The sequence below is a fragment of the Barbatula barbatula genome, assembly GCF_947034865.1.
Source record: "Barbatula barbatula genome assembly, chromosome: 7".
NCBI classification, from domain to species: Eukaryota; Metazoa; Chordata; class Actinopteri; order Cypriniformes; family Nemacheilidae; genus Barbatula; species Barbatula barbatula.
Window position 1 is genome coordinate 1,443,002 of NC_136770.1, and position 22,016 is coordinate 1,465,017.

At 40.6% G+C, this 22,016-nt stretch overlaps 3 protein-coding genes across 7 annotated transcripts; all 3 read left to right on the top strand.

Annotated features, from left to right (window-relative positions):
- The first annotated feature begins 337 nt into the window (after positions 1–337).
- On the top strand, positions 338–3,653 carry pglyrp2 (peptidoglycan recognition protein 2). 2 transcript variants are annotated; one of them, XR_013786941.1, is made up of 5 exons: positions 338–578; positions 849–1,685; positions 1,754–1,964; positions 2,538–2,797; positions 3,180–3,653. XR_013786941.1 is itself a non-coding variant. In XM_079460723.1 (5 exons), exons 1-5 carry the CDS (start codon positions 515–517, stop codon positions 3,198–3,200), a joined length of 1,428 nt encoding a protein of 475 aa, XP_079316849.1. In that variant the 5' UTR covers positions 338–514; the 3' UTR covers positions 3,201–3,395. The 2 variants fall into 2 exon arrangements, 1 of the variants encoding a protein (XP_079316849.1); XM_079460723.1 differs by having other exon boundaries at positions 2,503–2,797; positions 3,180–3,395.
- A 260-nt stretch (positions 3,654–3,913) lies between these two features.
- On the top strand, positions 3,914–14,332 carry rasal3 (RAS protein activator like 3). 2 transcript variants are annotated; one of them, XM_079460721.1, is made up of 18 exons: positions 3,914–4,902; positions 6,132–6,256; positions 6,369–6,447; positions 7,613–7,677; positions 7,806–7,891; positions 7,978–8,104; positions 8,213–8,311; positions 9,356–10,021; positions 10,095–10,239; positions 10,316–10,460; positions 11,585–11,821; positions 11,905–12,106; positions 12,229–12,320; positions 12,415–12,682; positions 12,793–12,903; positions 13,095–13,285; positions 13,382–13,466; positions 13,559–14,332. In XM_079460721.1, exons 1-18 carry the CDS (start codon positions 4,374–4,376, stop codon positions 13,646–13,648), a joined length of 3,342 nt encoding a protein of 1,113 aa, XP_079316847.1. In that variant the 5' UTR covers positions 3,914–4,373; the 3' UTR covers positions 13,649–14,332. The 2 variants fall into 2 exon arrangements, with proteins under 2 accessions (XP_079316847.1, XP_079316848.1); XM_079460722.1 differs by lacking the exons at positions 3,914–4,902; positions 6,132–6,256; positions 6,369–6,447 and adding an exon at positions 6,779–6,959.
- A 91-nt stretch (positions 14,333–14,423) lies between these two features.
- Positions 14,424–20,359, top strand: wiza (WIZ zinc finger a). Of its 3 annotated transcripts, XM_079461338.1 has the most exons (11): positions 14,424–14,512; positions 15,276–15,409; positions 15,478–16,017; positions 16,105–16,527; positions 16,713–17,165; positions 17,251–17,595; positions 17,681–17,895; positions 17,993–18,257; positions 18,671–18,836; positions 19,153–19,352; positions 20,180–20,359. In XM_079461338.1, exons 2-10 carry the CDS (start codon positions 15,310–15,312, stop codon positions 19,331–19,333), a joined length of 2,688 nt encoding a protein of 895 aa, XP_079317464.1. In that variant the 5' UTR covers positions 14,424–14,512; positions 15,276–15,309; the 3' UTR covers positions 19,334–19,352; positions 20,180–20,359. The 3 variants fall into 3 exon arrangements, with proteins under 3 accessions (XP_079317464.1, XP_079317462.1, XP_079317463.1); XM_079461336.1 differs by having other exon boundaries at positions 19,153–20,359; XM_079461337.1 differs by having other exon boundaries at positions 14,502–14,887; positions 19,153–20,359.
- Positions 20,360–22,016: the final 1,657 nt, after the last annotated feature.

Genomic DNA, 22,016 nt, shown 5'->3' on the forward strand with positions numbered 1-22,016 from the left:
TGTAAACAAAATGCTAGTAGATAAAACATGTTAGATTCGCTACCGTGGGTTGTTTGTTTGTCTTAACAGTTAAAGAATTATATGTAATGTAATCTATGTAATGTAATCTGTACCGATGAAATGTAACTGTACTCTTGAGTATTTTAAAATGTAATTGGATCACATTACATTTTAAAATACATGATTTTCATCCGTCTCACTAAAAGAATGCTACAAGTTATGACCTTTACTCTCAGTAAACCTCTTTGAACAACAAACAAATCTCTCAGTCATTCACAGCCGTCCCAATATCAATATTTGTAGTTAAATTTAGGTGAAGGGGAAGACCTTTACTCACTTTGACATCAAGGTACAACCTCAATCATGCAATCCCTCACACTCCACAATACTGACAAACAAGAACATTTGTCGTAACAGAAATACACCCCCTGACCCATTAGGTTTGAGCGTTCAAGGAGTCGGCATAGCCTATCCAAGTCGAGCACTTACTGCTGTACGCTTGATAGTATTGAGCATGATACCAAGAGCACTATGGATTATCACCTTATCTGGGATATGCTTATGTATTCAGAGCAAGGGTGAGTAAGCAAGCTGTATTTATTTATTCATTTTATTTAGATTTCCATGAATTACTCTTCTGTCATTCAGTTGTTCAGAATGTAAGGCACAGGCAGCTACAGTCACCATTTACTTTCATTGTATGGAAAAATTATGCTTTGCAAGCGAATGGCGACTGAGGCTATCAATTCCTTTTCATGTTTCCTGAACAACTTGAATAGTAAATGCCAAGTGAATTTTGACATATTTTGTGATCTGGCTCTTAAAATCTCTTTATATTTCACTTACAGCAGTTCATCCGATGACTATGGAGCACTTTGTAGCTGCTGTTCAGCGCTTGGAAGTTTTAAACCCAACGCTGACCCCATTGGATTTGTTAGCGAGTTTACTGACAACTGCGAGCCGACGTGACAATATCACCTGCGGTATTAAAGGATCATCGGACAATAGCACTGATGTTCACTATACAGATTCTAACAACACAGCGAAACTGAATGTGAACAGAAATCTCTTTAGGTTCTTCAACCAAACCATTCATCATTTCATAACAGATGATCGTGAGGAAAGAGGAGTCGTTCTGACGCCTGATGGCACGACTGTTGCTCTTTCCCCCCTTCTTTTGGGTTTTGAAATGGGCTTGCAAGCTACAAAGGATTTTAATCAACGTCATGGCATCTACCTGCTCCCCCTGGCCAAAACCCTTGGCCTGGCGTTCCTTCAGCTTCAAAATTCAACACCACCTGAGCGACTTGGTCCGGATGGTTGTTGGGACAACATAGCCACCCCCGTGGTTTTCACTCTTTCAGGAGAACCATCTTTTGCCACCGATGCTGTGGTCCATGGGGGAATGGATGGCGCTATAATTGGGAGACACATTTCTGTTGTTAATGATTCAGAAGTAAAATTAAGTGAAGTGCTTAGCAGCTACTACTCAGTCGGCATGGAGGAGTTAGATCACAGTCACCTGAGGGGGCGCTATCGCAGACAGAATTTTCAAAGCATCACAGATCCATCATTGTTTCAGAAAATGATAGCAGATGCATTGCAAATTCGTAGACGGCGAGAAAACGCTGCGTTGGAGAGTCTTATAGAAGAAGGAATGAGAGAATTTGCCCTGCGATACATGGGTGAGTACACACATCTTGCTACGACGTAGCTTCGGAAAAAATGCATGAATGTAAAAGTATTTTTTCAGACTGTCCTACCATCATTCCGAGATGCGTATGGGGAGCTGCGCCGCCTCGTGTTCCTCTTCCTTCCCTGTCTCCACCACTGCAGTTCCTGTATATTCACCACACATCCACTCCCAGCAAACCCTGCCTCAACCTCCAGATGTGTTCCCAAAATATGAGGGAAATGCAACAATTTCATCAGAATGATCGAGGGTGGTATGACATCGGTTACAGGTGCGACTATGAGCTACTACATGCTTGTTAAAGGGTTACTTCACCCAAAAATCTAAACTCTGTTATTATTTACTCACATTCAAGTTGTTCCAAATCTGTTTAAATGTCTTTGTTTTGATGAACACAGAGAAAGATATTTGGAAGAATGCTTATAACCAAACATATGTTGCCTGCCATTGACTCCCATAGTAGGAAAAAATTAAATGGTAGTCAAACGTGCCCCAGAACTGGGAACATTCCCATTTTCCTACTTTGGGACTCAATGGGGGGCAAAATCTGTTTCTTCCAATTATCTTTCTCTGTCACTTTAATACGTCACTATTTTCACATATACTGTATCTACGCTCTTAAAAATAAAGTTTATTTGCAGTGACGCCGTAGAAGATTTGAAGAAACATTTCTTCTTTGTCCCTTATTCAAATCAACCCTTGTTTTTCAATAGAAAATGTGTTTGTAACCATTATTTGTGGTAGATTACTATATTTTGGAATGGTTGTCGAGTAACTTGCAAGTGTTGTATGTATGTGGCCATCTCAAGTTTTGTGATTGGCTCCGATGGCTACGTCTACGAAGGTCGAGGTTGGATGTCGCAAGGAGCTCATACCAGAGGACGTAATCGTGTTGGGTACGGCGTTGCTTTCATAGGCGACTACACGAGCCAGTTACCCTCCCGCTACACCATGGAGCTGGTGCGCCATCATCTGGTCAAATGTGGAGTGAGCAATGGATTTCTTCAAAATAATTTGACCATGCTCGGACACAGACAAGTAGTAAATACAAGTTGCCCTGGAGACTCCCTGTACTCTGAGATTAAGACCTGGAAACACTACAAAGTAAGGACACTGACGTTACAACGTGAAAGTACAGCATGGAGTTGAAAGGGAGAGTTCACCGAAAATGCAAATTCTGTCATAATTTATTCACGCTCATGTCATCTAAAACTTGTTTATGACTTCATTGTTATGTGAAACACAAAATAATATATTTTGAGAAATGTCTTGAGAAGTGGTTTTGTGTTCATACAGTGGAAGTCAATAGTGTTGCTTGGTTAACAACGTTCTTCAAAATATCTTCTTTTGTGTTCTGCAGAAGGAAGAACGTCAAACAGGTTTGAATTGACATGAGGGTTATTCTTATTTTAGGGTGAACTATCCCTTTAATGTTGGAATCACTCTGCCATGCTAACCAATGTACTTCTCTTTGTCTGTGCCACAGGATACGGATCCTTTAAAGTAATAATGAGGACATTTTACCTTTCACCGGTGAACCAGTGTGACAAATATGAATAATTTAAATGTATTTGAAATGGTCCGAATCGGGACATCAATATTGGTACGTAGATCCGTTCTGTTAATGAAAGTGTGCTGCAAAATGACTCTATGCAAGTACTGTGCGTGTGCGAAAATAAAAAGTGTAACATCTGTAATCTTGAATGTTGAAGTTGCTTGTGACTTTAAATCGGGAAGAAAAGGTTAGCAAGTTTTCTTCTAGTGTTCACCACGACAGGAAGTGGTTTCCATTGCAGGCCCCAAAGTGAGACAGGAAGTGCTGCTGTTGTGACAGGAAATGTAACTGTCACAAAAATAACAGGTATTATGTTAATTCCACAAGCTCATTCACTTACTAGTCTTCATTCAAATACTAGTCTCAAAAGTGTTAAATAATAACACAACAATACAATTTCAATTCAAACTTAAAGACGATACTGTATATATATATATATATATATATGGAGTAAAAAGTATTTCAAACCAGTTACAAAATGATCTCATAGCCTTGGCACCCATTCAAATTTAAACCCACAAATGAGAAAATAGGCATCTTTATTTCAGCACTTAGACCTGGCAAACATTTGTACTCCTTTTGTCTTTCTGTAACCTGTCTATTTCAACCTGATCTCCCCGCCCACAAATCGAGTGACTTCCTGAAAACTGGACGACAAATACACCGTGCAAAAAAACGTCTCACAGCTCAAAGCTGAGGACCACAAAACGCTGCACCATTTCAAACAACATTACCAATTTAGGAGACCAATTTTTCTTTCATTTCTTTATTAAGTCAAGAAGGAATATTTGGGCCAACCGCTGGTCAACAGTACACCGCTGTGTTGAACGTTTGAAGATTCTGCAGATTTGGGAGAAAAACTTTCAGACCACACGAAGCACATCAAGTTCATGTACGAGAATTGGTAAAAAGTGCTGAGAGAAGAGTCAGCGGAGGATGAGATTCAGAGCTTTGGAAACACACACGGCAGCAGAATCGTGGAGAAGAACAGAGGAACAAAACATCTTCAAAAATCTCTAAAACATAGCAGTGCAAACTTAGCTTGCCATTAAAAGACATCAGAAACTGTAAAACTTGTTAAAAGTTCTCAAAAGTGGATCGCAGAGTAGACCTCAAAGATTTAAGATGGGCACCAACAAAGAACCAAGCGTTGAGCAGTCAGCGACAGAGATTGGGGAGGAAATGGATCAGACCCCTGAACAGAACAGTCCAGTTGACCAAGAATCAACCCAACCGGAGGACGGTAAACTTCTCAACACCTACAAGTGGCACACGGGGGCCAAGATCGAGACGGCGGGACAGGGGACTCTCGAGAGGCTTGAGAAAGGGGCTTCCAACAAATGGAGTAAAATGCAAAATTGGCGCAAAGCTCTGAGTGAGGATGCTGGGGAAAAGACGTCAACTCGAGGGGCCGAAAGTCCCACGAAACCAGCGACGAGGAAGAATCCTTTCCACAGAGCTCTTTCTGCTCCGGCGGGGTCTCTTCTGTCTTCTGTTTTATCCTCCTCTTCAGCATCTGGGCCATCGAACGCTCAGGCATCAGGCTCCAGTGTCCAAGACACAAGTCAGAAGGGTAAACTAAGAAAGTACCTACAAACCGTCTCGCAGAAGTTTAAAAGGCCTCGTCTACAGAGTAGCTCCATCGCAGAGCAAGGTAAAAGTTTTATTGATTGATAAGTGTTTCCGTGAAAAAGCGAACAAAATAATGTCAACTGATATCAAATCTAAGAAGGACTTGTAATGTTGCACTCAGGGATGCACCGAATGTTTTGCAACCGAAAATAGCAAAATAATTGATATGATTAAGCAATAACCAGTGCATAGAGAGAGAGAGACTGTATTAATGCATTGTGTTGGCAGTGTGTAGCATTTTAAAGTGTCAGAGAAAGACACAGCACGGAACTTGTTGCGCCGGAGTAAATCTCAGAATGAAGGCATCTTTACCCGTCGGTTACTTGTACTTCAGACTGGCACTGGCGGCCTGACAGTAGCCCCGCCACTCACAACATCTTTTGGGACATCATACAGTGGTCGCGAGCACACCGTTCACTGTACTAAACAACTTTTCAAAGTATGTTCTGTGCATCCCGGCCACGTGTGCACCTTCTGACTGAGAGAACAGTCAGCTTTTGTGGGCGGAGTTTTGGAGGAGAGATGTGGACTGAAATGGTTGTCAGTCAGAATTGCTTGCATGGTGGTTTTTTTCAGTGTAGCCTTTAATAATCCAACAGTTTTAGTTTTTAATGAAGTGTTGTTGTAGGGGTACAGAGTACAGTACACCCTTTCAGCCGTCAGTTATATGCCTAATATCGGCCATTCATGAAGGGATAGGGCTCAATTTTTTGTTTTAATTTAGCCTGCTTGTTTTGCTCAATTAAATTTTATATATTGAAAAGCAAGACACAATATTAAAAGAAAATTTTGACCATTTAGTTTATGTAAGAGTGAAAAACTTGGCTAAATAAATAAAAGAAATACGAAAAGCCATGTTCAGCGTTCTGCATTCGGCCAAGTGTTTCAATTTTATTCAGCTTTGAGAATTTTCATTTCGGTGGATCCAAAATCAGTTGCACCGTGTAAATGCAGGGCCCATGTCACTCTCTCGCACTACGTGTACAACAACAGGATGTGTAAGACAGACCAAGCCAGTAAACAACCAAAGCATTTCAAAATATAATGATTTTGTAATCCCACAAAGGGAAATAGTCTCGTTTCCTGAATTAGCTATTTCCTTTGTACCATGTGCCTAATTTTCCTTATTGTAAGATCTGGCACATCATTATATTAACCTTAATGGTGTTTACATTTTATTTCTGTTTGGTGTCTCACCACCACGTGGAGCACATTTTGTGATTTCAATTAAAGTACTGTTGTCATGAACAGAAAAGGGTGAGACTGAGAATGAACCTGTTCGACTCTCCTGGGCCCCCCAACAAGACGTCCCCGTATGGGACATCAGCAGCTGTTGTCTTCAGGACGGTCAGATCCTTATTCCACGTGAGGAGGAGGTAAATCATACGTTAAATGAAAGCAGATGACTTTCTTTATAATGAGAATACAAATATTCTCTTTTCAACTTGACTGAGCACATGTGTTTTATTTATGATTTTATCTGGATAGCCCCTGATGAGGGTGCAGAACCGGGCAAGCAGTTGTCTCCACAGCATCAGTCTTCAGAACATCAGTGAAAGCCACACTGGTCAGTATCACTATCAATATTTCATTTGATTTAAGTATATTTTATGCTTGTAACATTTTGTCCAGAGACTATAGATGTTAAATAGCCATTTACAGCAATTCATTGCATTGTTCCTTAAATGTACAGTACAATAAATATAAAAAATAAGCCCCATTTATATAAGAGGCTCGAACACTTAAAACGAGATGAGATGAGAGGAGATGAGATGTATCATGATTGTCAGTCAGTGACTGTAATGATGCTTTAACATCTACAGAGGAAATGACTGATATGGTTCTGTTTCTGTGTGCTTGTAAAATTGCTTCCTTTAAATTTTGGAAGATAGCATCGTAACTGGGTGTACCAAAGCAAAGGGCGACTGAGGCTGATGGCGTGTGCTGTCTGAATCTCTTTTTACTAAGCATGCAGGGCTTTCACCTTAAAAGCAAAAACCTTCAAAAAGTCTAATCTTAGAAAGCTGATAAACTATAGCATGGGTTTCAGGCGTTGGATTGTATGTGGACGGGCATTAGGTAAGCAAAGTGATTATTTTACTTAACTAAATATTTGATGACATTTTGAACTGGAAACAGAGAAGAACTAGGAAGACATTGTACACTTTTAAAGCTTAGTAACCAGTAGGCGATTCATAGTATTTGGTCCGTGGGAAGTTTCTTGAATATGTACGTCTAACCGACCAGATTCGGTTTTTGTAAATGATTTCCTTAAAACTTCAGCACAAAGATTTTGAAACTTCAAAATCATAAAGCTCAGAACACATGGACCACACTATTTGCACGATGCAGTTTGTCTTTGTTCAGCATTTGCAACTAATTTGTGACATTAAAGGAAATGAAGTGCACCCTATGAGATATCTGTATTTTACGAACCGTTATATTTTCAGTTAAACAGTAAGTTTTTTTATATGATGCATATACAGAGGAAGGAAATGACTGTGTTTCCTGTAAAATCTGCGATTGCTTTGATATAACAGTAATCAGCTTTGTGCAACTTTCTATCCCACCAGCCCCAAATAAACAGGACATACAGTACGCTCATGCGCATAAACACATGGTCATATCAGCATACACTATATGGTCAATAGTACCTTTTTGGAGACCTTAAAACAAGTTACAACCCTCAGCTTCTTTCTAGATGCTTGAAATACTTTTATCCTTCTCTCTAGAATTAAACCCAGATCCTGTGGTCTCTCAAAATGCCAAAATTAAAGTCCAAGATGGCGGAGTCAGGGTGAGAATTGTTGATCATGCCAATACAATGCATGAATAAATACATTTACTTTAATAATAACCAGTTTTCCTTTTAACCCCTAACATTGTCTAACAATACTTTCGACTGTTGATCTTTTGTGCTGTCAGGGTTTGATCAAGCGCCGCTTACAGACTGATGATAAACGGAAAAGCAACACTCAGCTCAATACTGTAGGACTAAGTGTTGCTGGAAGGTGAGGTATCATTTCCATTATACTGAAATGATGATGAGCCAATCTTCTGTCCGGGTGACATGTTTTCTTTGATGCTTTTTATCAAGGAGTGCTTCAAGGGAATCTTTATCCATTCCGGTCAGTGCTGCCAAAAGCCTTGATCTGAGCGCAGATCAGACCACCGTCATCCGGCCTGTCCATAGCTCTATTCTAGGAGAGAAGTACTGTTTTCAAGTACGTCTTCCACTATATATTAAAGTGTAAAGTATGTTTCACTTTTGATTTGAATCCAAAACCATAAACAGTTGGTGCTGTTCTCTGTGTTTTCGTGTACAATAAAAGGTCATCAATTCGGAAAACAACCACTGTTTTGGATGCACGTCAGCTGCCGAGCGAGACCGCTGGATCGAAGACTTGAGACGTGCCGCTCAGCCAAATAAGGTACAAAATATTCTTTAAAGGCTTATTCAAATTTGTTTTAACCAGAAGACAATGTTATTGCTCAGATGTCTCTCTGGAGATTTTCAATTCTGTCCTCATTTACTCAACCTCAGGTTGTTTCAAACATGTATAAATGTCTTTGTTCTGCTGCACACAAAGGAAGATATTTGAAAGAATGTCAGTAACCAAACAGATCTCATCCCCCATTTACAACCGTAGTAGGGAAAAAATACTAGGGGAATCAAAGGGGGATGAGGTCCGTTTGCTTACTTCTAAATATCATCCTTTGTGTTTGGCAGAACAAAGAAATGTAAACAGGTATGGAACAATCTGAGTGTGAGTACACGATGACAGAATTTTCATTTTGGGATGAACTGTCCCTTTAAGGAGTTCTCAGTTCTTTTCAATGAAGTATCTCAAACGCTTCTCCTAAAATTTCTTGGAAAAAAAGAAAGAAACACAAAAATGTGTCAAACGAATGTAGATAGTTGAGGAAAAATAATGTGGATCTGAGTAAATGTCATGAGAAATGTTTGAGTTCATATTGAGATGTTCAAAAATATCGACGTTTGATTGCGGACAAATCTGAGCTCATTTTGGGACATTGTTGACATCTCTTCTGAAACTCTAATGACAGACACATTTGTCAGATTTCGGACTCTTTTTCTTTGGAGAAATTTTAGGTCCATTGTGTAATTTTTGGTTTGACCTATTGATAGAAATGCGATATAATATACATACTGTAGTTGTGTTTTCAGAGGTGTAATAAATGTTGTGTAACACAATGCGTTATATTTTTATTACCTTTTTATAACCTTAGAATGAGCTATTTATATCTACGTACACCACAGCTCCCCTTGCATGTAATTCGCCATGTTCTGTCAGCCGTCGTAGTGTTTCGAAAGAGGGGGTGGAGTGAGCGTTTGGTTGCAATTCGACTGATTTCACTGACTGGACCTGGACCTTTAATCCAATCAGTGTCTATGAAAAATAACAGATATGAAGAGATCTAAACCGAATGTTGTCTTTATCGCTGTTATTCAGGATAACTGTGAGCGTACTGAGAACTCACTGAGTCTTTGGGTCAATGAAGCAAAAGATCTTCCGCCCAAGAAGCGATACTACTGTGAGATCCACCTTGATGGTACCCTGTACGCTCGCACCAGCAGCCGGGTGGTCGGGAAGTCCGCCCAACGCTCCGGCCAAGCGGCCGACGGAGGATCTGGAACATCTGGTGCGGGTGGTGGTGCCGGAAGCGGTTGCCAGCAGTTCTGGGGTGAGTTTTTTGAGCTGGACAATTTGCCCCCTGTCAGCCAGATTACCCTTCACCTCTTCAGAGATGAGGACCCCAAGAAGAAGCGTCATTCCAGGGATGACTCGCTCATGCATCCTCTGGGAAGCGTGGCTCTAGCTCTGGCAAGCATTAAAGGACGGGCCTATCAGGAGAAGTGGTATCCCATCATTCCCTACAAGGCCCCGGGAGCGAGTTCGGCGAAGGACCAAGTCGGACCGCAAGCGTTGCTTCGTGTCAAGGCACGATTCCAAAACCTGAAAGTTCTGCCTATCGAGAGGTACAAGGAGTTTGCAGAATATGTCACATTTAATTATGTGGACATGTGCAGTAGCCTGGAGCCTCTCTTGAATGTACGAGAGAAAGAAGAACTGGCGGGAGCGCTCGTTCATGTGCTACAGAGCATCGGGAAAGCTAAGGTCAGTGCCATTGGCCGTATGTGTAGGAAAGACATGTATACGTCTGATTTCTAAACATGATTTGCACACGCAGGAGTTTTTGATCGATCTCGGCAGCGCAGAAGTTGAGCGGCTGGGTGAAAATGAAGCTTTGATTTTCAGAGAGAATACATTGGCTACAAAGGCCATTGATGAGTATATGAAATTGGTGGGACAGAAGTATCTCATTGACACACTTGGTAAGGAAATTTGTACGGCATCTTTGTTGTTATTTGAGTGCAATGTGTCATCTTATTTCTTCATCTTGACCCACAGGTGACTTTATAGTCAGGCTGTATAATGGGACAGAGAGCTGTGAGGTCGACCCATTGAAATGTTCAGCTTCCGATCTACCAATCAACCAGAGGCATCTTATAGAGACATGTGGAGAAGTTGTTAAGAGAATCACTGACATGCATGAGTATGATATGACTTTAGACATCTGGAATATTTGTGCAATTATGATGGATGAGCTGTTCCCCAAAAGAACATTTCTGTCACGATTTTCTTGTCCTTGTGTTGGTCCGTTTTGTGTAGCAAAAAGATATTTTAGTGAATAATGTATTTTGGGATATATGAAAGCACTTTCCTAAGTGCTATACATTTGATATACAGCTTTATGAGTGAGAGATTTCTCAAAAACAAAGATTCAATTGTATGATCTATGATCTTTCCGATTGTACAGGCATTTTTGCCCACAATATTTTTAAAGGAATTAAAAAACAGGTTTTTGCCATTATACTGAATTCTGAAATTCTGCGAAAGGTTTTTTCCTTTTGTGTTCTGCATAAAAAAGCAAGTCATACAGTAAAGGATTAAAAGAAGAGTGAGAAAATGATGACAGAAATGACAATTGATTTTATCCTTAATTCATCCTTTCATTTTTTTCATGAAGTAAAGATATAGTTCACCCAAAAATACAAACAATTTACCCCCCTGAGATTATTCCAGACCTTTAACAATGACTTTGTTCTGCTGAACACAAAGGAAGATATTTGGAAGAATGTCAGTAACCAAACAGATCTCTTTCCCTACTGCCATATAGTAGGAAAAACCAATGGGGATGAGTTCTGTTTGGTTACTGGCATTATTTCAAATATCTTCTTTGTGTTTGACAGAACGAAGACATTTATGCAGGTTTGGAACAATCTGAGTGTGAGGACATGATTACAGAATTTTCATTTTTGGGTGAACTATCCCTTTAAGAGGGCATGGTGTAATGTGGTCGGTTTCAGCGACAACAACATAAACACATTATATGTGGCCAAAACTTAACTTGTAGTCGACCTAGCAAATAATCAATAACGGTTGAATGGTTTCTATGTAATCTAATACCATTAACATACAATAAAATATAAAATAAAAATAAATGGTTCTATTATAACCAGACAAGGAACTTCAAGGCAGACGGTGTGTCCGATGAAACCGTCTATACTGCAAATAAATTAAAACCTAGATTTCAGATTTTATCAAGCAAAATCAATCCTATCGTGTCCCACTTGAAAATTATTTTGAAATGATTAATAGCTTCCTCTCTATGAACAGTTCATTCCCGGCAGAGCTGAATGAGATTTTCTCCAGTTGGGTATCGAATTGTGAAGAGCAGGGTCACGCGGACATCGGATACCGTCTCATATCATCATCTCTGTTTCTTCGGTTCCTGTGCCCAGCCATCCTCAGTCCATCGCTCTTCGGCCTCACCCAGGCCTACCCGGAGACGAACACCCTCCGCACTCTCACTCTGACAGCCAAAGTTATCCAGAACCTTTCCAACTTTACTTTGTAAGTCTGATCTTTAAATATTTTGTTTCATATGCAGTACAACTTACTTGGTTACATAAACACACAGGCTTCTATTATTATAGGTTTGGCGAAAAAGAAGAATACATGTTCTTCATGAATGAGTTTCTAGCACAACACTGGGAGCCCATGCGGGGATTGTTACAGAGGGTGTCTGATCCAGAAAGCGAAATAGCCATGGCTCGGTTTGACGGCTATGTCGACCTGCCCCTTCGTCTAGCGGTCCTTCACAATCTACTGGTGGATATAATCTGTCCCATGAAACAGGTAACAGATTTTTTCCGTCTTTCAGAACATTCAGACTCATTCGCTTTCATCTCTCATCATGAGATTTCTGATGTTTTTCTCCCAAATTTAATCCTAATGCGCTCGTGGGCCTAAAAATACAGGACACGATAGACGACCTGCATCCGTTGCCTTCGATCCTGAACAAGATCACAGAATTCCTCGCCCAAGATGCTCAACGGATCCCTGTTAGCAGGTGAGTTTAAGTTACAAGTCTCAAGAGAAGCAATTATTTCCAATTAAAAATTCTAATTTCCAATTCATCTTTGCTTCTCTTCTTGCTGAAACAGTGCCTATGGAGCACCAAAGCCAATTTATGTACCACCGAGGGACCTGTCCAAGTTCAGTCCCTTACATAACTCCATGCAACAGCTTCCAGTAGACACAAAGCCCATCCAAGGCAAAGGACGTCAGAGGAACCCGGTGAAACGGGCTTTGAGCGTCCCCGACAGACGTAACCACAATCGGATGATAAAGAGACAGGCGAGCAATGAAGAGCTCCAAGCACTGGACTTCAGCAAAGATCAAGAACACGTTTTGCTCATTTCACCACCAGATGTGAGTGCACAAATGACACATGTTGGATACAGTTTCAGGAATAAATATTTGATTTAAATCTTTGTACTACTATTATTTACATTTTAGTATTTTATCTGTTGTGTCCATAGAACATGAAGCCCAAACCGCGTCCAAAACCGGTACCCTGGATAGAGAAAGAGGAACAGAAAGAGCATCTTCAAACGACAGGTCAAGAAGAAGAGCAGATAAGCATTGATAAGGTGAGTTCAATGTATTTCTAAAGCCTGTCCCAAAAAAATGTGGTTTGTGTCCACACAATGGAAGTCAATGGGGTTCAGTGGTTGTTTGGTTGTCAAAATATCTTCTTTTGGAATGACATGAGGGTGAATAAATGATGAAAGATTTTTCGTTTTTGGAGAAATTATTCCTTTCGTGTTTTGGTATCCCGTAGCACGCACAAGACTTGGCCCAGCTGCGTCAGGGCATAGAACAGGTGACGGACCGCGAGTTGGAGGCAGAAAAGCGGTTAGAGGATTTCATTGCAATGAGCCATAACCAGAACGCACAGCTACAAACAGAACTTCAGGAGCTTCGGAACCTGTTAGCCATCCGTGAAGAGCAACTGGCGAGCGCAGTCTTCAGGTCAGACAATATCCAATATTAAAAGAATGACTTGTGCATATTCGAACTTGGTAAATATGAGAAATACTGTGAATTGATGAGATTGTGTGTGTTTAGACTGGGTGTCATAGAGGAGGAGAGAGAGGAAGATGAACAAAAGCTTAATGTCGCTGTGGCTGCGGTTGATCGCCTGAATGTTGTGGTAAGTCATATGGTTTCCCCCAGGCCTGGTTGTAAATGCACATTCAATGGGCTTGTTTGTGTTAACACTTGTTGTTGTGTGTGTGAAAACAGGAGGAGCAGCTCGCCGGATTGTTGAAAGAAGTGCACCAGCTCTATTCAGTCAATGCCGATGGCATAAGAACGACTTACATCAACACCTGATGCAAGACTGGATGTAAACTCGCTACAGTGCCGCTTTTACAATGTTTTACCAAATCGATATGAGTGCAACAATCGACTGTCAATAACATTCATACACGATTGATAAAAATACAACCAGTCCTTCATATATTGATATGTCCCAATGCTCATGTTTGACATCATTCATCTTTTTTGTTTCTTTAAAATACTTCTTCAATTAATTTCCTTACAGACCGTGAACCCAATAAAATGTGCATTGATCCAACCAAGCTGATTTATTGTTGTCAAAAAGGGTCTCGTCTGTTCAGCCGACTCAATAGACAATAGACACCCCTCGATTTGTGCAAACTTAATTTATAACTTAATAATTCTCTTCTCAAAATTCACTTCAATTATCACCCATTTAATAAAAGGTCAACTATTGACAGCATGTAGTACAAAACATATTTTTGACATTTTCAACACAATAAATCACTACCGGTTTTTCTGTAATAAAAGTCTTTATTCTAATCTATAGGATCACAAAAAAAATTCCTTCCAAATATTACATACATATTATCAGGTCTTTAGGGTTATTTCATTGTATATTTTTATTTAAATTAATAGCCTAAATATTCAATGTTTAAAATGTAATGGCTTTGTTGATTATTATCAGTATTATTTTTGTAATAAACAAATAAATGATAAATGTCACATTTATAGATTTAGATGTTTGTATTTCATTATAAACATTAATTTAAATCTCGAACACACGCTCGGGGTCACCGTCAACATCTGATCGCTGTTTTGAGGAATCGATTGCTTTTGCCTTGTGCTCGGTTTCGATTTAGGTGCCTGGCTTTCCTCCTGTAAACCTTTGTGACAGGGAAATCGTGCAGGTTTAAGGTAATTTGACTATTTGCTGCTTCTAACATTTTGTTTTAACATGTCCGTATTCAAACAGCAACACAGACCGGATCTCAGGCGGCCTCAGTTACCAGAAACCCCGTTTATTCGCATCACAGCGCACGATCGATGTTTAGCTCTTGCTAGCTGCCTGTGCGCGTGCATTGTGTTATCCAAATAAACTGACACAGATCTGATCCAAACCTAAAGCGCTCTTGTTTGATCGGTACAGTCCAGTGCGGTTTTTGTATATAAATGAATGTATACATTAGCTGGTAAGTTACAGAAACCTTAACACGAGAGATGGAGCAAGTGGATTCGCATCTTGAGCGCTATAACATGATGTAAACATGTCGCTTACAGAAACTCACCATGGTAACCATATCTCGCCAAAGTATCATAGTTACCACATTTATCACTACTACGTTAGAAATCACAATACATTTATTTGATATGTTATTTCTTGATTTGCATCTTTCTCAATTGTGTGACTTTAATTGGCTTTTTATTTATTTGTGACAGTAATGGCTGTGACCATGTTAATGATATTACCTAGTGTCATTTTTTGCATTATAAGTAAAAGTGTAGTAAGCAACGCTTGGCATTTGCTTTACCATATTTATAGCACAAATAGCATAGTTAAACTATGTGAGACCACAGTACATTTGTTGTTACCGTGGTAGTACTACAAATGAGACTTTTTTTACATGCACTCAACGTTTAATATTTACAAGAAATGATAACAATACATGTTATGTTTTAGTTTTTAAATAGAGGAGAGAGTTTCATCTCCAGCCATGGAGATGACGACACCAGAGACCGCAAAGAAAAGCAGTGTCACCTTTGCCAAAGAGTGTCCGGACAGTGACCCCGATAAAGATGGGGACGAATCAGATTGTAAGTAACAGGCGTATTATAATTGACTAGAAAATATGAATATGAAGTTCACTCTTACATTTCTACAGTATGTGTCCATATCTGCGAGGTGTGCGGGACCAGCTTTGGGACGAGGAAGGGTCTCTCCAGTCATGCCCGATCTCATCTGAGGCAGCTCGGTGTGGGTGCGTCTGACAGCAGTGGAGCTCCCATAGACCTCTTGTACCAGCTAATGAAAGAAAGAGGTGGAAGTCTACCCACGCTTCAAAAACACATAAACCCTGTCAAAAAAAGCAAAGCACAGGCCTCCAAACTCAAAAAGGGCACTGGGCCCAAACTAAAGATTAAAATATCGAACCTTGTCAAGAAAAAATACGCTCTTTCCTCATCTTCGACATCTGCTGTACAAAAGTCTGTCAGGAAATCCGTCAAGTCTGGTCGGTTACCTTTTGCTGCAATGAAGCCTCGTAAAGTCTCTTCAAAGGGGCTCGCGGTGTCCGCTGTATCTAAAGTACGGCCCGGTCATAATGCTGTGGAGTCCAGTGATGGCAGTCCGTCGATCTCCCTCCCTCCGACCTCAACCAAACCCATCTGGGCTCCTCAGGAAACAGATGCTCCAATTAATTTAAGTGAGTACCGAATTGATAGTGTTGGTTTTTATTCTTGCCTTTTCTCATTTAGAAGGTGGTAAACACACTGTTTTGCTTTTTCACCAGCGAATATGATGAATTCCTCGGCAAGGGACGATGTACACGTGTGTGAATTGTGCGGAGCGTGGTACGAGACACGCAAGGGTCTCTCCAGTCACGCCCGGGCACACCTGCGCCAGTTTGGTGTTGCTTTAGACTCGAAATGTGGTCCCATAGAGACCCTCAATAAAATCATTCAGACTGAAGAATTCAAGGAAAAGGCCAGCGGCGGGCAGCTGGATGGGTTGTCCGTCTTTGAAGATTGTACTTCACCTTCTTCCGCCCCTTCCACTTCACTTTCCATCCCCCAAAAACCCACTGTTTCCCCAAATACACTTGTTTCCGTGCGTCAGACACCTCCCCCTACCAAAAAGCTGAAAATGTCCTCTCCGCATGATGCGGCAAGCTTGGCCAGCGGTGGAAAAACAGATTTGAAATCACACTCTGGAGGTGAGAAGTTAATATGTGTCAAAGATTTGGTCAGTAAAGATATGCAAACGTTCACCTTTTGTTGAGAACCCGAAAAGAAAGAAGTTTTTTTTGCATTCCCAAAAATGTGTAATTTTGTGATACTTTTATCATCCACAAGAAAACTGTCCTGACATGCACTCTTTCTGAAATGTTTTATATTCAAGGACAATCATCCAAAAATCTCTCCTGCGAGTTCTGTCATGAAACGTTTAAGAGGAGCCAGTGTCTGGCCAGTCACGCTCGCTCTCACCTGCGTCAGATGGGCATCACCGAGTGGACCGTCCGCGGGTCTCCCATAGCTACACTGCGCAAGGTGATGGCCCAGCGGGGCGGTTCTCTCAAACCCCCGGAGCCCACCTCGCTGTCTCCGCCTGCGTCTCCCTCTGCACTGACCGCTGTACCCCTTCTCGCCTCATCCCCTAAAGTCAGCCCCCAGCCTTCAATTTCTCCTGCTCCTCACAAAGTTCCAAAGGCCAGGAAAGGCTCTAGGACTGTGGTCTCCAAACCAAAAGATGAGCCAGTGGAAGTTGATATCTCTGTCGTACAGTTTCCCAAACCACAGAGTACGCCCACGACTCCGTTGTCACCTCCCACCACAGTTAAAAACTCCGTAACATGTATGTGACATACTTTTTTTATCATAAAATGTGGATATACTTGAGTGTATTCTTTTTTCACGATCTGTCTTGTTTATTTCCACAGCCCTTAAGCTTGAGAAGCAGGACCCAGTGCAGTTTGTGTGCTGTGAATACTGCGGTGAGATGTTTGACACCCGCAAAGCCCTCTCCTGTCACGCACGCGCTCACTTACGGCAGCTGGGTGTGAAGTGGTCTGAAAAGATGTCACCCATTGACACCCTGTATACGCTCATGCAGAGAGAGGGCACCGAACGGGCATCGGATGTGAAACCGGCATCGGATGTGAAACCGGAGTCGGTCAGGGTGCCGGCAGTGCAGTGGAAAACAACAGCCTCCTCGCCCCCCAAGTTTACTCCATCACCTGTGGACGTCACAAAAGACAAAACTGCCTCAGACAACACAACGAATAGTGCGTGTTTGATTATATTTCGAGCATTGAACACCGAACAACATTTAAGCCTGTGTCATATCTTTTGTTTTCCACTCTACCCCAGGTCTTGATGCCACGTGTGATCTGTGCGGATTTGATTTTGAGAATCGTAAGGCACTCGCCAGCCATGCCAGGGCCCACCTGAGGCAGCTGGGGGTGGACTGGAAGACCCTCGGATCTCCAATTGAGACCCTGATGGCCTGGATGAAAAGCGAGCCGAAGAAGGTGGCCGATCTTCACGAACGGTACTTGCGAGGTGACCTTCCTTTTGTTAAGAAGGTGAGTCCATGTCAGAACGTCAGAAGGACATTAAATAAGCTTATTTTGGGTGAACTTATTTTATTTTAAGAAAGAAAACCGACTGTTTTTATCATAGGGCCCCAGAAAACCCCGATCTTCAGGGTGCGAGTCTGTCCGTATGGGCTCTTCCAATGCTTCATCGGTTGCTCGGGTCTCGGTCGGTCACCCTCGGGTATCTCCACCTTCTAAAGAAACCGTAGGACCAGAGCCGACCAGAGAGGTCAAAGCAGGGATGAGCCACTCCTCACACAAAAAACGACCCGGGTCGGGTGAACCTTCCCTATCCAGACTGTTCCAGAGCCCTTCGGCTCACAGTGAACTCAACGTTCGTACACCTAGAGGTAAATGATACGTTTTTGGTAATATACTGTGCATGTATCCTTTGAAAGCTGTCGTCCTGCACACGCAGAGGGGAGTTGAAAGGCAGGTCAAGCTAAACTACGAACTAAAGTAAAATAAAAATAGTAGAGATGCATCGATGTATTGGCCAATAATCAGTATTAGTCGATGAAAGAATTCTTTCACCCTATATGCCATCAGTTTGATGCTCAATATTAATAGTCATTATATGAATTAATAACATTCCGAAAGTTAAGAAATATAAATGTATTCTTCAGAACCGTCATTGAAGTATCACTCCGGACAATCGGCTATCGATATCGGCGGAGACATTTAGTATCGGTGAATCTCTCAAAAATAGGAAATAAAAATTGTACTTGGCAGGTAAATAAGCATCTCTGTTACCGTGTCTCAGGGTGTGAACGGCGTCCTCCTAAACATTCATCCCACCCAGAGAAGATATCAGAGGAGAAGGAATCATCAAAAGCGTCTCGGACTGGAAACATTCCATCTTTGGTTCCCAGACCACCAGAGACCAGCCTGGTAAAGCTGGTAGGGAAGATATACTCTCTAAAATGCAGGTGAGCGTGAGATCTGGGCTATTAAATGTAAGATTGAAGGTTCAAATCCAACATTCAATATGAAATAAGACAATTGACCCACTGTTGCAAACATTCATCGCTGCATGTCATTTTAAAGAAAAATGTGTTTTCATAATCCTACAGTGGTTTAACATTGTGCCTGATCATATTTACTGTTGAAACCCCCATGTTCATAATTCAGTCAATTCTAAACGAATAATCAAATGATCCCATTATAATTGTTTCTAGTTGAATGTCCTCTTTTCATTTCACTCATGTTGACTTGAAGAAAATCTTTGTATGTTTTATGTGGTAGGTTCTGTGAGGAGGTCTTTCGTGGACCTCTGTCCATACAGGAGGACTGGGTCATGCATCTACAGCAACACATCCTCAAACTGAAAAAGAATTCGACGTCGTCGCCTCAAAGCAAAAACTCCTCCGAGCCGTCTCTCACACACACAGAAACAGCGCTTCTCATTGGTCCTCAGGCGGTATAGATGCTCTTTCTTTGTATAGGTTTGCAATTATGGATTTACACTACACTGTTGGTTTTTATTTACCTGGAACTTAACTCTCGAGTTCGATTCATTTTGATCAGATTTATTTTTGTAATGAGAACTTTTGAAACACTACTGAAAGAGATTGTGACCCCCAGCCTTTCTCACCAGTTGTTACTGTGATGCTTTGAATGTATTTTACTGTTTATATTGTATATGACTGTGTATAATGTGTTATCGCGTTTTAGCTCTTTCTTGGTTGACAAGGTTTCTGACCCGTTGTTTTACTAGTTTGCAAACAAGTTTAGTTTTAAATAAAGGTCTGTTTTTTACGAACAGAATGAAGTATCATGTAGGCCAGGGTTCAGTTGTTAACGTTTTACTTTCTAATACAGAACTTTGAATTTGGAAAACATGCGGTTTATCAGTATCAAAAAGTCACATAAAATAAAGGACTTCAGATTTGTATGCATTAAACACTAACACACTTTCATTTCTCAGCTGATCGCAGGGAGTACACAAACATGACATTTACTGTATGTTTGCTTTTTGTTGCAAGGAATTGAAAACAGTTGAGAAATGTAAATGTCGTTGTACTTTTCTTCCTGAAAAAACAGCTCCCCCTTTACTTTTATCTTTATAGGGTAGTATTGCGTTCCCCGATATAGCAACGCTATTGGAACTTTAAGGCAATGGGCCAAAGCAAAACACATTTTATCTTTAAGGCGTATAAATGGTCTGGCCTGACAGGAATAGTTCTTGTTCTGTAAAACTAAAGAACAGGCCAACAGTAAAGAATCAGTTTGGTATATATTTCCTTCTGAAACACTATTCTTCTGCTAACAGGTCAGGACAAAATCATTCATCTTTTATTTGTTTATTGGAGATATAAGAAGCCTCCGATATTCCCACAGCCACTCTCCCATTTCTCTGTTGAAGTCTGCCAATGTAATGGAACTGCCCTGTTTCATTCGTCTTTCTGCAACTTATCCTGTTATTCTAGTGATTAAAGTCTTTTGCTATTAATGTCCTGGATCTTTTCTTGTCTAGAACAGCGGGAGGCCTTTATGTACAGGTGACACGAGATAACTGAACATCATTTCTTGAAAATGAATAACACTACATGAGAAACATTGTTCGTGCTGGTGCATGGCAAGAAAAGGTTAACGTCTGGTAAAAGGTTAAATTGGGAAATGACTATATAAAGTTACAGTTAAGATTCCAAACCTCAGTTTAATTGAGGCCTTTAATGTTTCAGAGATGATTCATGAGCCTGAAGGTTTGGCAGTTTCTCACACCATTTGTGGCTTTGCCTTCAGAGCGCTCTTGTGTGAACCATAGTTGAGGATACATCCCTGTTGAAAAAAAGAGCAAATGCTGGGTTATGTGTGTTTTGATGCTGGTTTGTGCAGGTCATGTTCCAAAAACCAGCTTAAACCAGCACATGACCAGCATCAAGACAGCTAACCCAGCATATGCTGTTTTTCAACAGGGATGCAGTTTGTTTATGTTCAATCCTGAACTTTGCAAATACATGCCTCACAATGTTTGGGGAAAACAATGGACATTTAGGATTCGTTTATGTGCTTTGTGGTTTTGTAGATATAATAACATATCAAAAAGACATAATAAACAAACTTTAACGTATACTTTTTTCAGCTTTGGCAGGTGGCACAAAATTCAAATTTTTAAGGATTTGCAAAGTGTAACAGTTGAGAAATCTCACGAAGATTTTATAAAATTAGTTTTTCTTCCCCGTGGCCTTTTTTTGTTCATGCATTTTTAAGAACGAATCAGTTAAGTTATATTGAAGCATAAGGGGTATTTTTGAAGTCACTTGCAGTGTCTGCATAGTATTACATTTGATTATTTTGTGTCATGTTTTTATTACTAAAATTAAATCTATTTTTCTCATTTTCATCATTTGAACTAAAATATCAGCTGTAAGAAGCAATGCACAGTGAGCAAACATGTAGGTCTAATGAAACAATACAGTAAAAATGTCATTAAAACACATTAAAATACTACAGACACCCAAACGGCCTATTTTAACTTCTTGGTAAAAATACCTTATGCTGTTAAATCAAAAGCACACCAAGAATTGGTTGTAGTTCTGGATTTGTCCACTAGATGACGATTGGAAAACGCAGAACGCAAAGACTGATTTAAGGAGACCAAATTTGAACTGTGAGTGTCTGACTGATTCACAGTTTACAGATAAAAAAGACAGACAACTAATTGTAGCTTTATGATTGTAACCTGATCTTAATCTAAAAGCTTTTTTCTATAATTCCAAGATATTTTTATTCAACAGCAATTAATCGAGCTTGACCTCATGATGAAAGTACATGTGTTTCAGAAGTGTTAATGCAGTGCTGTTGGGAACAGAATGTTTCGCTGCGTCACTGTCCGCATCTCTGATTTCTGCTGATGATGAATGTGAATCTGTATTTGGACTGAACTGTCACCTGAGCTGGTCCATCATTCACCAGAGCAATCCAGTAAAACCAAAGTCAGGAAACATGACCTCATACTTCTAAAGGTTGTGTTAACTTTGATCAAGTGTATAGCTCTGCTCATACGGTACACAATTCAGGTGTTATGCATGCTGAAAAATCATGCTTTCGTGAACAATAATATTATTGGGCATATTATTCTCATGTGATTTTAAACCCCGTGTCTT

Coding starts and splice junctions, on each gene's coding strand:
- pglyrp2 (XM_079460723.1), top strand. CDS start 515: ATGATACCAAGAGCACTATGGATTATCACCTTATCTGGGATATGCTTA. Junction 579..848: donor CTTATGTATTCAGAGCAAGG/GTGAGTAAGCAA, acceptor TTTCACTTACAG/CAGTTCATCCGATGACTATG. Junction 1,686..1,753: donor ATTTGCCCTGCGATACATGG/GTGAGTACACAC, acceptor GTATTTTTTCAG/ACTGTCCTACCATCATTCCG.
- rasal3 (XM_079460721.1), top strand. CDS start 4,374: ATGGGCACCAACAAAGAACCAAGCGTTGAGCAGTCAGCGACAGAGATT. Junction 6,257..6,368: donor TTATTCCACGTGAGGAGGAG/GTAAATCATACG, acceptor TTATCTGGATAG/CCCCTGATGAGGGTGCAGAA. Junction 12,683..12,792: donor TGCTCATTTCACCACCAGAT/GTGAGTGCACAA, acceptor TTGTGTCCATAG/AACATGAAGCCCAAACCGCG.
- wiza (XM_079461336.1), top strand. CDS start 15,310: ATGGAGATGACGACACCAGAGACCGCAAAGAAAAGCAGTGTCACCTTT. Junction 16,528..16,712: donor TTTGAAATCACACTCTGGAG/GTGAGAAGTTAA, acceptor TTTATATTCAAG/GACAATCATCCAAAAATCTC. Junction 17,166..17,250: donor AGTTAAAAACTCCGTAACAT/GTATGTGACATA, acceptor TTATTTCCACAG/CCCTTAAGCTTGAGAAGCAG.